The sequence below is a fragment of the Oreochromis aureus genome, linkage group 11 (assembly GCF_013358895.1).
Source record: "Oreochromis aureus strain Israel breed Guangdong linkage group 11, ZZ_aureus, whole genome shotgun sequence".
In the NCBI taxonomy this organism is placed as follows: Eukaryota; Metazoa; Chordata; class Actinopteri; order Cichliformes; family Cichlidae; genus Oreochromis; species Oreochromis aureus.
The window spans coordinates 9,691,903-9,709,780 of record NC_052952.1 but is presented as its reverse complement, the minus strand read 5'-3'; the positions used below and the strand labels follow the sequence as shown (position 1 = coordinate 9,709,780).

Sequence of the window (17,878 nt, the reverse complement as noted above, 5' to 3'; positions counted from 1 at the left end):
AGATATTCTGATGCTTTCAAGCAGAGCTGCCAACAGCACATTTACTTCTGCCAAAAAAAAGTCTTTTTGCACATATAGAAAAGAAGAAATGTGCATCTATTATGCACACATGTATTACTATAATATCAGAAGTTTAATTAATTTTTTGCATCCCGGTACCTGATCTGCTTTCTGGTGGAAGCTGGCAGACATCTCCAGCAAGGTGCTGCGTTCGTCCAGTGCTGCAGCAAAGGCCTTCCACTCTTGCTCCAGCTGGCTTGAGATCTGCTGGATCTGCTGAGAGGCATAGTGGCTGGACTCCAGGAGCCGATTTCCAACAGACATGATTCGATTGATGTTCACATACACATTCTGTTTCAGAGAGAAACAGATACAGGGGGAAAAAAACCCAAAACATATTAAAAATAATTAATTTCGGTTCTATACAAAAGAAAAGCTACATTTATATAAAGAGTGCTCTTATCGTTAATATTTGGGCATCTTCCAGTGTAAATTAATAGTCTGTCATTCAAAGTATATCCAGTCTTCAAATGGCCCAGATTGTCAGTGTTCATTCAAAGCAATTAAAGTTATATGTGGAAAAAATAGTGGCTAAAATTATTTATTACATATTTCACCTCTGTCCTCACACACAGACACAGAGTAATTCACTTGGGAGACATACCCCCATGTGAATAATAAAAAAGCCCATTTGCCTCTTAATCTTTCAGTCTTTTTTAATATATGGGCCCCAAGCTGTTTTGTGTAGATAGGCATGGGTCAGCAAACGCTAATTAACAACTGTGTTAACAGCGTGTTATTATTCTATTCAATTACTGCTCCTGGAGCCTATTATGGCTCTTAGCTAGCTTGTTTCAATCACAATGGGAAGGAAAGATGAACCAAACACCAGCTACAACCCTTAAAGCAGTTTTCATCAAAGCTGTGGACACTGGATTTACTTTGTTCAACTCAGGAAGCTTTGAGTTTGTCTGTTTTTATATTAGGGTTTCGAGAGATTTTAAACAGCTCTGCATTTGCGTGTACTGTAGAAGAACAATCCATACTGTGCAGAATCAACATTGAAACGTGCTCAGTACAATCTGATGTTGGTTCAAGGATAAGGACAGTGGTGAGCTAAACAGCACGGCTAACATCAGTTCAGCTTTTGAATACACAGCAGAAGTTAAGTTGTCATAAATAAAAGCATGGTGGTTAGGACTAGAACTACTATAATCCCATAATAAATCTTACACATCAAATGTCACAGGAAGAGCTGTCTCTGAGGTTTTATGTGGTATTAGGGACTATTGGGATTTTGGGGGGACCTCCAAATCACACAATCATTCAGGGGAAGAGAGGAAATGCAGACATGTTGGACTACTTCGGGTGGTAATCTAAAACTGATGGCTGAAGGAGAGAAGGGAGGAGGAGTTGGGAGAATATAAATTTAAAAAGTCTTCTTAATTTAAAACTGATGGTGCCATAGGGAACGAGAGTGGCTGTGGGAGAGAAAACAGACATAAATACGGAAAATGGAAAAGAGGACAGGTCCCAGAAATGAATCAATCTGTAGAAATAGACAGTGTCTAGGCTGTAAATGAAGTACAAGAAACATAAAACACAAAAACTCTCAACAACCTTAAAGCTTTAAATACTTCCTGTTTCTAAAACGACTAATAACCAGACTTGCTGCTTTTGGTACAATATTTACTGAAGTGAAAAATTCATGGGTAATATAGGGATGTCAAGCAATATAAAAATATCTCTAGGATGTGCAATTCTTTAGCTAGCTATAGGTTAATGTAAATGTAACTTTGCAGGAAGTGTGAATTTATACTAACCATGAATAGCATGAATGAACAAACCAGTCATTTTGGACAGGATCCTAATTCAGTCAGCACGTTAGCTGTATGGAGATGACTGGCTTTGTAAAATGAAACACTAGTAAACCCATAGCGTCATTTGTAAGATTCCTTTACTCAAACAATGTAAACCCAGTTCTGAATAACTGGGTTATCTCACAGTTCACTTTCCCAACACCCTGTGCTCCACCATTCCAGTTTTCACGGGAACTATTCCTAATCTCTGTGAACCATCTCTTTGTATACAAACTAAAGGCAAATCATCTATTTGCCTTTAGGAATTTTTCTGGGTTTTCCAGTTTTTAGTCCAGTGAACAAGATAGAGTTTCAAAATCCCTCCAAAATCCTTTGGAATTCAGATTCATTTCTTAAAAATTCATTCTTCTTTTCTTTTTTTTTAAAGATTTTTTTTTAGATTTTTTTAGATTTTTATATAATATATATTCCAGATGTAAAAAGTAGCTGTCGGATGCTTCCAGTGAAACCTTTTTACATTGGTCCCTCCTACCAAGGCATTTGCATCGATAAAAATCTGTAAGGTATTTTAGAAAAACACATCACACAGCCACTAACAACCAAAGACACCATTCAGCAATGGCGGAGTCGGCAGCAGAAAACAATGAGGATTACATGACAATGGACGCTGACCAGTGGTCAGAAGAGGACAATACTTATGAAGCTGCAGACACACTCGGTATAGATTACAGCGCAACGAGGAGCTCAAGAGAACAGCAACCAAGCCCTGTGTTCAGAGGTAGGAACAGAGAGGAGCTGAAAAATCAGAGAGCTGCGACAAACGCAACACTGCCAAACATCGGAAACCAAAGCGCAGCCACCAACCGCCCCCCTCCTCTCAGGTACATGACTATCAGATGGCCGGGGTTCAATGCCAACAAAGGAAAAAACCAACCTCCTGAGTTTGGTAAGACAAATATTCAAATTGAGACGATACAAACACATTAAATACAAACACACAAAACGACTTACATTATTTTCTCATTAGTTTTTTTCAGGAATGCTACAGTTTGTCTGGCAGTTCTGTGTATTCTGTTAATCATCGTACTCATCTGTGTGAGCATCGCTTGTGAGTCTAAACTTCACTTTCGTGAAATCATAATATTATCACCATGTGTATACACTGATCTATACACTGATGTATGGAGGACATTTTTTATCTAACAGACTACATTTAAAAATACTCACAATGACTGAAAGTTTTATCTTCATCTTCAGTGAATATATTAGCTTAGTCATGTTACTTTACTGTCCATAGGAGCATGAGCCTGGAATAAATCTTCTTTGCATTGCTGTCCTTTGTAAAGAATTTCGTTTGTATGTTTTCAGCTGTAGATGAACTCATAAACATATCATTCCTTTCATAATAGGTGCCACTTTAGCTGGGAATCAGATGAAGTTGACTGAAGAAAGCAACAACCTACGCGAAGAAAACAATATCTTGACGAATCAACTAGGCACGTAGTCGATAAACACAAAATCGGCATTAACATCTTCAAAATTCAGCACAACTCCATCACAACAGAGTGCAAAAACACAAAATTATGACATAATATGAAGAAAAAGTACAGTCTACATCCTTGAACAAACAGTTTCTTAGATATATAAATATATATTTATTTAAAAGTGTACTTTTTTGAAAAAACCTGTTTCTGTATTTACAGATAATTTAAGAAACGTTTCCATAGCAGCATATCATGTTTCCAGTGATGCCTACCCTGCCTGCCTCGCTGGAAAAACATTCTTTGTACTTAATTATGAAGTACTTGATGTAAGAAAGCTCTTTTCCTGTATCTCTATGTGTGCGTGTGTATATGAATGTTATGGGTATAAAACATTATGCTCAGACTTAACAGCTTTATTTATCTTTAATGCAGGATATCATGACAGAGTGCTACTTCTATCTGCACAAAGTCAGCATGGATGATGGAGGCTGCAATAGCACATTTTCTTGGAGGTGTGCACGTACCTTTCCCTGAGACCGCAACAAATAAACAAAGCGACTGCTTGTACAGATCATGGCATTTCTAGAGTCTGATTTCGAACTTATATTGCAATAATCTTTGGACAGTTGTTATATTTGCTACATAACATACATCATGCGTTTCCTTCTCAACAAATATGACTAGAAACATTTCGACTCCACACATGACAGTTCGAACAAATCGACTAGCAATGCTTATTAAATGTAATTATTACAAGATACCCAAGTCCTGTGGCTTCAACACAATCCCACCATCCCCTCTGTCACCTGAGGCCCGTGGATTCTTGTAGCTCTTGGATTTTTAGTTTCTCTTAGCATTTCTGTGACCTTTAGGTTAATTTGTTGGGATGTCCACGCCTTGCAAAACCTTCAACTGTCTTGATTTTTTTCCAATTGTGAAAATTTTTCTCACTGTAGAATTACAGACTAGTTTGGAAATGTCCAAACGATTGATATTTGAGAGCATTACTGTTGACTTGCTTCTTCGGCATCTCAAACTAAACATCTGAATGTGTCGCATCATCAAACTGTTAAAATCTTCAGCAAAACTGTGTTAGTTATCAAAACAAGACAAACAATCTGAACTATCTGAATGCATTTTGTGATATTAGAGTTTTAAAACCTGTAATAGTTGGGGAAAAAAAAGGCATCATGCATGTGACCCAGAAAAAGGCCACATATGTAAAATGACGGCTCTATTAAAAGTATTTAAAAAAAGCTCCTTGACTCCTAAAGTGAATTTTTAAGTACCTCCCATAGGGGGAGTAACAGTATCATAACCCTAGGGATTGTATTTTGCAACACGACACATTATCTCTCACACAACACCAGAGTCACCATCAGCATTTGGTCCAAAGTTTCACTTACACATGACACTCCCATCACCGATGACTGCCTGACACAGTACAGTAAACACATGCTGGTGTTTTTTTTGTTTAGTCGCTGGAAACTGGCAAACGAGTAATTGTGTTGTTTCACCTTGGTTTTACTCTGGCTACAATGTTGACACAGTCGGAGAACGCGGACACACAAACAGGAGAACATGCAGTATAAACACACCTACTGACACTGTGTATTTCTATTGTGCTGTGCAGGCAACAGGAAGGGGAAACACCGCTTCCTGGGGAAGAATAGGTGGAGGGGGCGGTGGTCTTTCACTGTTAAACCATCTGTATGCGTGTTTGTATATGTTTGAGCATACTGTCAATGTAGGCCTGAGTATACTGTGTAGGTCTATCTGTCTTCTCAGCTGTCTCAGTTGCTTTTTGGCTCACCTTAGCCAGTACAGTTGAAACATCCGGCTGTGGGAGGTCACTGAAACCGCCCTCTCTGGGCTGAATGTTGCAAATGATCCGTAACACCAGTGACTCTGTAAGAAGATTCAGGCCAGTTGCCCTGCTCTCCATTGGTTACACTTTTACACTAAAAATAATTACTTTTAGAAAGTGGCACGGAAAAATGGCAGGCTAGTTTGCTGTTCAAATCAGAAGTAGTGGGCTACATCCTTATTTTTTTCTCAGATTGTTTTGAAGCTGTTTTTAGTCTAAAACAAATCTACTAATTTAAATGCATCCCATGAAGCCTGGAACAAGCTTGGTTTACTTGCTTGATGATATATGACAAGCAGGAATAACACACCATTATAAGTTATGAGGGATGTAAAAAGAAAGTGCACTGCAAAGGATTGACAAAAGGATGAAACGGAAACCTTGCAAGGCCATTGAGGCTTACCAGTCAAACTGTGACAAAGGAAAACAAAGTTAGGGCAGAGTACATAGTGTGGTGGGTCCAGTGCCACAATACAATATCCTCAGCTAAATTTATTAGCCAACAGCAGAGCTCTAAGGACTAGAGGTATGATGTCGCAGGGAGGAGGGCGGAGCAGAGCAGCAAAGGGCAGCACACAGCGGTGGGAGGGGCACAAAGGCAATGCGGGTCAATTATGGGAACAGCACCATGACAAGACATGACAAACTGGGGCAGAGTTGAAGCAGAGTACAAAAAAAGATGAATATGAGAAAAAGGGCATGGCAAGACAGAAGACATCAGTTTCCCCATATAGGGAGAGGGTGGTTTGGGATAAAGGGTGGGGAAAAAAAGTATTTAGTGTGAATGAGAGGAATGATGGCAGTTTACGACTGCATTACCTTTTTCTGTGCATTTGTATGTGCGTGACAGCTAACGATAGGGTCTTACCATGCAGTTCATAGCGAAGTGGTTGTGCTGCGTCTGCAACTCCACAGCATGCTGGTGGTTCCCTCCGATCTCCGTGTAACTGGTCAGGAAAAGCCCCTTGTTGTGCATTATCCAGTCAAACATCTACACAGATGGAGAAAACATAGCTTTACAAAAAGCACATCAAATGAAAAGCTGCCCATCTTGTGGTAACTCATGGCAGCAGGAGTGAGAGGCCTTGTTGCTTGCTAATTAACCACAACCGCTGAAGAAGGCAAAGGTCATCTCTAAGCTCCTCTGATACGAAAACTAAAAAACTATGTGTGGGATGCGACCGCTGTTGTTCACCCTCTACTGAGGTAAGAATATGACAAATGTGTCTTAAATAAAGGTACTTGCCAAAAACCCTGAACAGTGTATAGGGCTACAGTTTCCATTTGCACACACTCACACATTACTTGGAAAATGAAAAACTCAATTATATATTTCCAAAGAGCATTTAAACTCAATGGGCAACCAGAAATATAAATATATATTTAAAGAATATAAGCAATTTCCAATATAAGTGTAAAGATGACATATATTATGTCCTCCATTCATTTAGAAGGAAAAGAAAATTAATAATTAACACCTGCCATCAGTGAGCTTTATTGAACCTTTACCACCATATTGACATAGAGTCTCAATTATCTGGCTTACATAGTGATGATGATGATCATGTTATATTTTTCTATGACTGAATAGAATTGGCAAGTATGCTCATGCAAAAGATTAGCCATGAATAATTGCATGTCCAAAAAGTTAAACTGTTGTAGTGGCATATCTAACATCAGGTATATGTAGAAAACTGCAGAACTGACAACACATAACTTTGTGATTAGTTCGTTTGTGATTAGCATGATTAGTTCTCTGACCTTCTCAGCATCTTGCTCAAACAGCCGCAGTTGGAAGCACTGGTCCAGCTTCAGTTTCCTCATGTGCCACAACTGCTGCAGATTCTGGCGCATCCCGTGCAGCTTATCCAACAAACCTGTCACTTTAGCCACCAGATTGTGCACGTCCGCATGCACGTGAAACCCGTGATGGTGGTCGTTAGAATCTCCGCTGGCTCCAACACTCCCAACCCCTGCAGTCTGTGACTGTAGCCTTTGGAGCAGCCTCCGTCCCTGTGCGTCGAGCTCCTCTACGGATGCTTTCGTGGCCCTTTTCTTCAGTGCAGCATGTTCTTCCATTAACCGCCGAGCCCCTTCCAGATCCCGTGGGAGATCACGCTGGGACAAGGTTTCCTGGAGTTCTTCAAGACGTGATAAAGCCCGCGCTGCATCACTGGCAAACGTCTCATAAGAGAGCCGCACCTGAAAGGAAAGTTAGAAGTCAGCTATTGTCCTCAGTGAGGAAATTGAATTGAATTTAGCATTAAAGAATTGAATTATTAAAAAGATCATCAATAAGACTCTTAATAATAATAATAAAACCTCAATCCATTCATCATGGTTGTATTCTAGGCTGCCCTCGAAGTCGGCTGTCAGCTGGGAAGGGTCCACAATCTTGGTTAAACCCTCTAAGGAGACCATCACCGTCTGGTGCGGGCAGGCAGATTTGGGACACACAAGAAAAAAGAAAAGAATTACAAATAGACGAAAGGGCGAAAGAGGAAAAATAAGCAGAGTTTACGCTAATATAATCAAGTCAAATAATCTAGTCAAATGTTAACTCTTTAAGATATTTCCTACTGTAAAAACTTGACTCTAAAGATAATGCGCAGTCAGTAAGCACTGTACACCCGTGTTTGAATGGGTGTGGTGAGGAAGAAAAAGACAACATCATGTTTAATAAGATGTTATTAATATAAACCCTCAACACAATTAACCCCTCTGACAAGAAAGACTGAGTTATCTCTCAAACGAATGCTTCAATCACTGCAGTCTGCATGATAAATAAAACTCTACGGTACTTGATGTGCAGCCAAAAATAGTACGTTTGACGTCATACACAAAAAGGAAAAAAAAAAACAAAAACAAAAATACAACAAGTTGCTTGTCCAAAGCCAATGCACTAAAGTTAGGAATAAACTCTTTGCCATGTCCTATATATCCTGTTTCCATAGTAACTGGGTCAGAACTAAATATACCACCTCTACATGCCCACACGGGACAGAATCGTGCCACTGACACAAAGCACAGTCCAATTAGAGCTGGTAAAGAAAGGCCAGCGGGTATGCAAAACTAACTAACAGTTTACAACAATTTGCTCATCTGAGCATACGGTACACTGACATGACGAGACAACCGGTATCTATATCTGCTGTGCGTAACAAAATGCAGTAATGCAGCATTAAAAAGAGAAGAAAATGAAAGCAAAAAGCAAAAATTACAAAAAAAGCAAGGTGGCTGGGTTAAAATGATTACTTTTTTATGCTGTACTATTTAAAGTGCGTCGAGCATCGCCTACCTCAAATTCAAACTTGGAGCTGCCAAAGTTGGTCCTCTGCTTCTGCCAGAAGTTGTCTGGCTTGATGATAAGAGCAACGTGAATACAAGAAGGGAACGATTCCTGAAGGATCTTTAGCAGAGGTTTGATGCTGTCCCACTTAGAACCACGCATGTCCACAATGACTGTGAAGCCATGTCTGGCCACCTCCTCACTGCAGAAAAAAAGGAAATAAATGAACGAGGTCATATCCCAGGATAAAGGGCTAATTCACAAAGAAAAAGATGCAGTACATTTAACATTTATAATGCTAACATAGAACCATTAAAGCCAGGTTAGAGAAAAAAAAACCATGCTGGCAACGAAAGGACAAAATTTGACGTCACTGCCTCGTAACAAAACATTACAAAGCCCTTTTCTAAAGGAACTGCTCTAACTGAAGTACCCAATCTCCTCAGCATCTGGAGAGGAAAGAAAACAGTTAAAACATTCAAGCGTTGAAGTTTCCACCGCCGCTTACCAGGAGTCCTGCTGCCGTACACTTCCATAAAAGGTTGTTTCTCAGTATTAAAGGCTTTAATCTGAATGTGCAGCTAGGACACAGAAACAGACGCAGGGCCTCCTGCTCTATCTCACTCTGACCACACTCTATGAAAACAGATCGGCAGCCAAATGGATAGAGAAAAAAAAACCCCAGAGCAGAGCGGGTAGAGAGGAGAGCGAGTGAGAAAGAGAGATACTGAGGCTGGAAGGAGGGTACTGAAAAAAAAGGGGGTAAGGCAGCAGAAATATTTAGACAGGAGGAAGAGAAATTAAGCTGAGGAAAAGAAGCTGGCCTCCTCCTGACTTATGACACTCCTCGGTCTTCCGACTGGATGACTGGCCACCTCTGACTAATCTTTTATCCTCTCCAGTCTTACCTCTTTCTAAAGAGCTGAGCCGTTTGGAAGCCTGTAAGTCTTTGCACACCAGCTGTATCGGCTTCTTGGGCTTTAGTTAGAGGTAGCTACTTGTTTTTTACCTCTCAGTCCCAAAAAATACTTTAGAGAAAATTATTTCAACAATTTTAATAAAGAGATCAGATTGGCAAAATGGTCTGCCTTAAGATAATGATTTTAACATAAACTTTTTATCCAACACAGACTGCTCTCCAAACTTAAAACAACAAGCACTTTGACATAAAACATAAACTGCTCGTGTGCATAATTTACTTCATTCACCCTCTTTTTGAGTTTTTAGGCATTTGATCTGAGAATATATTCTGTGGGATGATCCAAGGGAATTGAAAACTACGCACATAATCTATAGAGAGTAAACAAAGTAACGCTGTGAACCCAACAGTTAAACTTGATTCTGCTGCTGCTACTGAAATACATGCAGGGTCTGAAAATGCCTCATTCAGCCTCTGACATCCCACAGATGAACTAAAAGATCAGTGAATCTGCACTCCATCGATATTTTCAAAAATTTATCTGGACCATTTGAAAATTTGCGATAACAAATCTCCAAACGATATAATTGACAAAAGACAAAAATACTTTACAACTCAACAACTTTATTAGTGCAAAGCCATCAATGTATTTTCACTTAAAGAAGCAGCTGATTTTTATGTGCATTAAAGTTATATAAAAATGTAACAGTGCAAATTCCTCACTGACAGTTTAACAAAAGATTTCCAGTGGAAACTGGTAAGCGACATATCCTCAGCATAACCATGTATAATATCCACAAAACTTCAAAATCAGGTTATGCACACAACGGTAATATTATGTTGAAGCACAGTGCGATCACTCCATGAACTCCTGACTGCGGTAGCCGTAATGTCCGACAATTCATCGCCTTGAGTCGTAGCTTAGCAAAGTCTCTACTTTTGACAGATTTTCAAGCCGTGTACATAAAATCGCAGGTCAGTAAACACAACCAGAGTTCATACATAAGGCACAATTGCGGGATTATAAGGGGCACTGTCGATTTTCAGACAAAAAGGGTGAGATTGATTTTAAGTGCGCCGTATTTTCCAAACAACAGAGTAATAATGAGGGTGCCCGCTAGCATGCGCTAGCAAAATAGTGCTTTGGTGTGTATCTGACAGGCTAAAGCTAAACCAGTTCCACACCACTGAAGTTGCAGCATTTTTACAAACCAGTTCTGGTTCATCTGTTTCATTTAACGATCCGCCGCTCTTCTCATTCTGCGTCGCCTAAAAAAAGAATGCGTATGTAAACAAAGGCACTGCGCAGCGCGTTTACCCATATTCTATCGCGATATTTCATTTTCCTATCTGTTTTGTGGATTACACCGGTATTAAAACGGTATGATATAGCCCACACACAATCTGCACTCCATCTTTTTTTTCAGTAACTGATCTGGACCACTTCTTGCCTCAAGACAAATCTCCAAACTCCACCGTGAAAAAGACTTTAAAGCACTCAACCTGCAAAGCACTAGTAAGCATAGCACAGGGGAGATCAGACGCAGCAGAGAAGAAAAGTGCAAGCTTCCCTCTAAGCTAATGACAACCGACTCCAAACAGGTAAACGCCCGGAGCTACGTATTAAAGGTGCTTCTAGATTTCAAGATCAGCCTGCACACAACTACAGGGAGCAACGGAGTACAACTTTGGAAATGCTTCCTGTGGCAACACGTTTTGAGTGTGCAGCAGACTCTAGTCTAGCATGACAACACATCAAATGCAGGAACGGGAGGTGGGGTGGGGGCCAACAATTGGCAATATACCCTTAGACACTTTATCAGTAACAAAGTGACAGAGACAGAACAGGGTGAGAGGTAAGCTAAGCAAAGTAGCAGCTTTTTCTAGAAAGCGAAGAGGAAATGAGAAGGTAAAAAGAGGAAGAGGGGGCAGGGGCTAATTCTCCACAGAGAATCCAAAATAAAAACAGCCCACGTTACTGTTGCCTTGGGTTTTGCTTCCGTTTTTTTTTTTTTCTTTAAATTGAAGACAGGTGGGAAAGTCGAACACAAACTAAGCAATGAGCATACTTTGTCTGTTTCAGGCTTTGTGGATACATGACCGCTTACCATCTGATGTTAACTTGCTTGACATTTTGGATGTGGGACAATCATGGTGACAAGGTAGGATCAAGTGAATAAGGTCCCAGTCATACAGGCCTAGAGCGCACAACCATCTGGCAATCAGTGGTCATGAAGGAAAGATGAGTAGGTTGTAGATGAAGGTTGATGGAAGTCGATGAGAAAATCTTTACTTGAGCCAGTCAGTGACCCCTTGGCAGCTACCTTTTGGCTGGGAGAAACGTGTATTCCCCCAAAACGTCCTTGTGACTACATTGGTTGTTAGCATATTGCCATGGTGATAGACTGAATGGAAGTGATGAACTTGTCTACAAAGATTGGCTGGCTACTCTCTAAGCTGTAGCAAAACTGTGAAAAGTACTGCTGCTCACCTACAGGCAACCTTGGCATCTTCTTTAAAACTAATTTTACCCAATGACAGCCAGCAACCTCCAGAAACCACTGCAAGCCAGTTGGGGAACACACATTTTCATCTAGCAGCTGTCATTTGTATCATGTCCAGTTGTGGCAAACACGTGGGAAACATCAATAGCAAGCTATAGCAAAGGGTACATTTAAGTGTCTATGCACGTCCATAGATGGATATGTCTTCCACTATCCTTACCTTGGGATGGTGGCCAAGTATGCTATGAGCCTGCGCAGGTCTTCGGGTCGTATTCTGTCATGGTTGCTCCGCGCTGGAAAGGTGAGAATCGGACCTCCACGTCTGTCTCTGCCACCTTCGCATAGAAATACAATGACACAAAGAAAACCTATTTAAATAATGAAGATATTTTCTTTTCACAATTGTCAGAGATAACTAGTGAGTAGAGATAGCTGGTTCAGATACAAAGACAGGTCAACTGAAACTTCAAAACAAGTTACTTTTGTTGAGAGCCAGGTGTGAATTTAGTCTTGCAGTTACAAGACTGGTAATAGAGTTCCAGTCACAGAGCTATAACAAACCACACCAACTACTAATCTGACAGAAAAAAAGTATCTTAAATTACTCACAACTATGCCAATACAGTTAACACAAATAAGGTAAAAGTCAGATCAAAACCATGCCGAGTCAAATTCAGAGTTCAGAGAAATAAGTCAATGCTAATAAATTACCTACACATACCAACTGCAATGGGGGAACCAACAAATATACCCAAGATCAGTCTCCATTTCCATGTGAAAATTTCACACTTTTCAAGGATGATGTCACTGACCTCTCACCTTTAAAGCCAAAAATGTGCCCATGTTCCCAAACTATTAAGCTAGCAAATTCAACACCTCACAAAATTAGACAATTAGCCCCTAATGGTTTATAATAATGTCAAAAAGATAGAGACTCCTGCTGCAGATAAGCACACTACATAGTTGGCTTAAAGTACTACAGAAAATACAACAGTGTCCTCACAAAATTAGCTTAACAATTAGCAACACCTAATGGTTTATAATAATGTCTAGCCACACAAAAGATAGAGACTGACCTGAGACATCTGCATGATAAGCACACTGATGAGGAAACATAGTTGGCTTAAAGTACTACAGAAAATACTGCTCAAGTTTTGGTTCCTAGAGTTTCAGTTGTGCATGTTTCACTAAATAAATAGATTAGAAATGTGAATACATTATTTGGAAAGTGTCTAAACCTAAGGAAGTAGAATTAGAGCAAAGCAACTCATGACTAGCTAGTAGGCTACACAACGTGAGGCAGCAATCTCTACAGCAATATAGTATAGTTAGAGCACAATTTTGCTGAATGTCAGAATAACTAGACTGAATTCTTCACTGAAAAAGGATGAATGGAAGTTTCAGTGAGCTTACAGTTGAAACAGATACTTACAATTACAGCACATAAAATGAAACTGACCTGAGAGAAAGGCAACCTTCTCCTTGAGGATAGGAAGCACATCAATGGCCTTCATATCCTCATTACGATGAAACCCTGAAACACAGAAAAAATAAAGGTGTAAGCAGAATAAAATATTTAAAATCAAAATCTTTAACGCAGAGACAGCAATTAGACCAAGGTCATTCAACTTTTACATCCATGTAGAGGATACATGACCCTGCAACACATCATGTTTAAAGATAACTGAGCCTCTGAAAAAGCCTGCAGGAAAAAAGGCAAAACACTTAAATAAGGTAACCCACTTTATAGCATGGCATGCAAAAAAACAACATAAATGTACATTATAATGCTGTTTGTAACTTTGTTCATATCAATGACCACAGACACAGCAGAAGTGGCTCTATGGAACTGAGTTAACGTTGATGTTGTTATTAGTAGTAATTCTGAAGAAGTTAAGACGGGCTGCAGATCTAACTAGCTGCCAACAAAATCTGCTTCTTGTAGCTTGCAAGCTATTACATTTGCATTATTTTTGAAATCGTCCATTGCTTTAGCACTGAATGTTCAGCCTAGCTAGGTTTACTCAGGATTTCCCACAATAGTCATGGCAGTGTGTTACACTATGTTGCTGAAATGTCATCCCCTTTGCCTCGCCTCCTCAACAGATGGCACATTGGTTAATACCAGGAAGATGGAGCATTTATGTACACACACACACGCACACACACACACCCTCAGTCTCTCTTTCTCCTTCATATCAAATCATGTTGAAGCCATGAAGTCATGAAAACAGCACGTTTACTGAAGGCAGTACTTTGGTATTTGGTGATAACTGATAAGCATATTTATTTTTCAGGAAATTTCATTATGAAGGGCTGAAAAGGGCAATAATGCATAGCTAAACGCTATAATGCCATAGTTGGTAAAAGAAAATATACATCAGCCATGATGATATTGACATTTCAGGCTAGTGAATATATGAGTAAGGAGCTGGCGGGTAGGGAGGGGGCTCTGTCTGCAGTTTCAGTTTGCTAGTGATGTCATCAGATATTCCTCACGTAGCTCTTAGTAATCTCTCTCACACAACCACATAAGAAATGTAACGGATGCGGTTCATTATCTTAAGTCCCGCCACCACATAAATCACCGCTATCACCTGAACTACAACTGACTCAAGGCGTGATAATGCTATTAGAACTGAGGGCACAGACTATCATACCCAGGAAGGCGCTGAAAAATAACAGCCCTGCTTTGCATAAAACGCTTCAATAAGAAGCAAGTTCTGATAAACAGAGCCTAGGGGGTCAAAAAAAGGAATACGTAGTAACAACTTTGCACAAACACGGTGCTGCTTTGGCATTTCTAATATAAGCACTTTATCATACTGACTACCAACAGAAACCAACTAGTCAGAGAGGCCAGTCTACTGAGTGCTGAATCATGCCAAATTCCCTTCAATAAAAGTCAGTCGTGACAAGTACAAGCCAATATCTCCAGCAGGAGGTAGTGACTTAATATTACTCTAAAAAAAGTGATGGCTTGATGGCACAATTCAAACACTGAGTGACATGATGTAATGTAGATATATTTCAACATGAGTGCCATTAAACCTGTGATTGCTTCTCCTAGGTTGCAAGTGAGTTATAAGCTGAAGATATGAAGAAACAGGAAGCAAGAGATAAACAGAGAGATAAATGAGTTGGCAAAAAGATAAATGATCTATTGGATTGGGGGGGGGGCTATCTTTTAAATGTGCAGTATGACATCACAGAAATAGAGAAGCCAAGTCGGATTTGTGAAAGCATGGAGAAGAATATGGGGACAGAACAACCAGCTGTGACAGCACACAGAGGACTGCAGAAAAACAAAGAGAGAAACAGCTAAATAGCTCCTGCAGGTTTAAACAGCTCCTGTAATATTGATTTCAGCCACGGTTTGAAGTCAGGCCTGAGTGGTATCACGTCACCTCTCTGTGGGAAGCGACTGGACTGATTCAAGGATAATGTCACAACCAGCTGACAGAAAATGGGACTGACGTAGCAACAATGGCTTTTTATTGTCTTTCCATTGGTAAGAGGATAGGGAAACCCACATATTTTAAGCCTCCATGTCCTCCTACTTGCAGATAAAAAATTTTTTTAAAAATCATAGTAATAAGACTGATCATGGAAAGTGTTAACAGAGAGACTTCAGTGTGTGTCTTTAGAATAGTGCTTTGTTGCTGGGACTGCGTTCACTGAAAGTCAGCACTATACAGAGCAAAGGCAAAAAGAAACAATACACCTCTAGCACGTTTTTGTGTTAGCACATGTGTGCCTTTCCTGTGAAGTGTGCCCCAGACACATTCCTCTCAGTGGTAGTTTATGTAAGATACTGACTCTGGCACGCAGCCAGCACTGACCTCTGTTACACTCCTGCTTTCCCCGCTAAAACTCAAGCTATGCACCTTTCTCAAACACCACACATCAGACCAGGTCAGACAGCAGAAAGCTGGGCATATATGCACTTAAGCTTTATGCTGAGGACTGTGCTAAGCTAAACAGATCTGCAGTTGTATATTTTAATGCCTAAATACTGATTTTTCAAAATTAGGTGGTGAATTTAACATAAATGCTGCGCTGCTAAAAAAAAATCGAGAGCAGCTGGCAGTAAAGAGAAAGTTTCACAGTATGATGGCCTATTACTTATGACATCAGAGCCTCTCCTAATTTTACTAAACAGTAAGTACTACCCTACACACTGTGATTCATGACATCCCATCACCGCCTCTTGCCACACACACACTGTTGTGTAGTTATTCAGGCTTTCTGGGGGTGTTTCAAGTTTTTCTTTGGACATTTTCACTCATTTTCAGTCCAGTCCTTATACCTGACCAAACCACTTAACACTGACCTGTGAATCATTCAAGCATAAAAAAGGTAACTAACTAAGGTAAGAAACAGTTTTAAATTGTATTGCAAAAACACATCATTTGCTTCCATTTCTTTAGAAGAATCTATGAAAAATGTCAACGACAACACAGTTTAAGCATTTTTTCGACCAACAAGGTGAGTCTTAAACCGCTATTAGCCAAAACTTGGTATATCTCAGCATGTGTGCAGTATGACTTTAAAAAATCTGAGGAAACTGGACAAGAGTTGGACAAAAGGTGTGCCAGGCCTAAAAAATGATTTTCAGCAAATGAACAGCATCTACAAGACAAGTCCTTAAGAAACAGGAATAAATCCTTGACCTGACACACGAACATCAGAAATGCAGCTGAAAATCAGTGACAGTAATGAATCCAAGATGAAATTTTTGGTTCAAATGGTCATTGGTTTGTGCACAGGAGATCAGCAGTGAGGTACACCAGTGAATGTCTACATCATCATGTCATGGTGGAATTGATGGAATGGAATTATGAACTCAGAAAAGTACCATCAAACTTTGATCCACCATGCAATACTATGAGGAAAAAATCTCATTGGTGAAATGACTTCATTTTGTAACACAACAATTACTGCAAATTGCTAATATATTAAAAAGCATACCTTGTTGGTCAAAAACACAACATAGCCTCCCAAGAGCCCAACGTGGGCTCATCTTTGAATGGAAACCAAGAAGCCTGGAGAACTATTCCTGAAGACTAATGAAGAAAGAAATTACTTTAAGCTTGCCTAAGAGAGGTCCGGCTGTGTTGAAGAATAAAGGTAGTCACACCAAATATTGACTTTCAAGCTTGTTACAATTGTGCAAATGCTGTTTTTCCCTTATGTACTGTATTTCAATTTATGTTTACACATTTTTCAATAAATCCCTGCACCCATTTCTACACATTTCCAATTTTCCTAGCGAAATATAAAGAAATGAGGGGTGGCTCGAGGCTTTTGCATAGCACGGTATTAAAACAAAAGAAGCACACACACAACAATCTCCTCTTTTCACTACATGCGACCCTTCATTTACAAGTCTACTGAGCATGAAATAAATCTTTTCAATCACAGATTCTTTGTTCATAGCGGTCTCATAATGAGTACAATCCATTTTACTGGTGGTGTGCATTTAGCACCCTGTAATATGAATAATGCTTGTCCACAAAATATGGCCTTTATAGTAAGCTTTTTATTATTATAACATATTACAACAATTTAAACAGGAAATGAAGACAAAGGGCCTTAGCAAGATATCTTTCCTCAAATCTAGAAAGTATCAGGATATGCAAGGAGATGAATGCGAAACAGAGGATCAGCTGCACACATGACATATCATCTAGACATATGCAATGCATAACAGTTTGTCATTCATCACAGACAGAAATGTGGGCAGCGACATATGCACTTAAACGCTTTCTGTCTCTTTGCACATTTGTTAATGGAGACATTGTGCAGACATCCATCAAAGGTGCAAATAACACATAATGCGTGAAATAAGACAATTCTCTGGGTTGCGAGGCGTGCTCTTTGTAGCAATTTGCATTTCCACTACATATTTAGGTCGTGCACTATTCTCTGATATTGTTTTACTTTTTTTTTTTCATTTATTGGATATTCAGTATTATTCAAAACCATGTAATAT

At 39.6% G+C, this 17,878-nt stretch overlaps 2 protein-coding genes across 5 annotated transcripts in view; one reads left to right on the top strand and one right to left on the bottom strand.

Moving 5' to 3' along the window:
* The window catches only part of LOC116322587 (triple functional domain protein-like), a 106,694-nt gene that overhangs the window by 52,607 nt on the left and 36,209 nt on the right, over window positions 1-17,878 (bottom strand). For 3 of the 4 annotated variants that reach the window (XM_039619558.1, XM_039619556.1, XM_031742690.2), the window contains 7 exons: window positions 13,343-13,417; window positions 12,104-12,218; window positions 8,470-8,662; window positions 7,494-7,598; window positions 6,933-7,373; window positions 6,040-6,162; window positions 160-351 (listed from right to left, as the gene is read on the bottom strand). In XM_039619558.1, the coding sequence (XP_039475492.1) occupies window positions 160-351; window positions 6,040-6,162; window positions 6,933-7,373; window positions 7,494-7,598; window positions 8,470-8,662; window positions 12,104-12,218; window positions 13,343-13,417 (1,244 nt within the window). Of the gene's footprint in view, window positions 1-159; window positions 352-6,039; window positions 6,163-6,932; window positions 7,374-7,493; window positions 7,599-8,469; window positions 8,663-8,968; window positions 9,106-12,103; window positions 12,219-13,342; window positions 13,418-17,878 lie in introns of those variants that run through there. The other variant, XM_039619557.1, reaches the window with a different exon arrangement.
* On the top strand, window positions 2,442-4,560 carry LOC116322589. The gene is made up of 5 exons (XM_039619559.1): window positions 2,442-2,766; window positions 2,848-2,928; window positions 3,230-3,316; window positions 3,524-3,630; window positions 3,737-4,560. The coding sequence occupies exons 1-5, from the start codon at window positions 2,475-2,477 to the stop codon at window positions 3,836-3,838; spliced, it is 669 nt and encodes a 222-aa protein (XP_039475493.1). The 5' UTR covers window positions 2,442-2,474; the 3' UTR covers window positions 3,839-4,560.

Coding starts and splice junctions, on each gene's coding strand:
- LOC116322589 (XM_039619559.1), top strand. CDS start 2,475: ATGACAATGGACGCTGACCAGTGGTCAGAAGAGGACAATACTTATGAA. Junction 2,767..2,847: donor AAACCAACCTCCTGAGTTTG/GTAAGACAAATA, acceptor TTTTCTCATTAG/TTTTTTTCAGGAATGCTACA. Junction 3,631..3,736: donor TTAATTATGAAGTACTTGAT/GTAAGAAAGCTC, acceptor TCTTTAATGCAG/GATATCATGACAGAGTGCTA.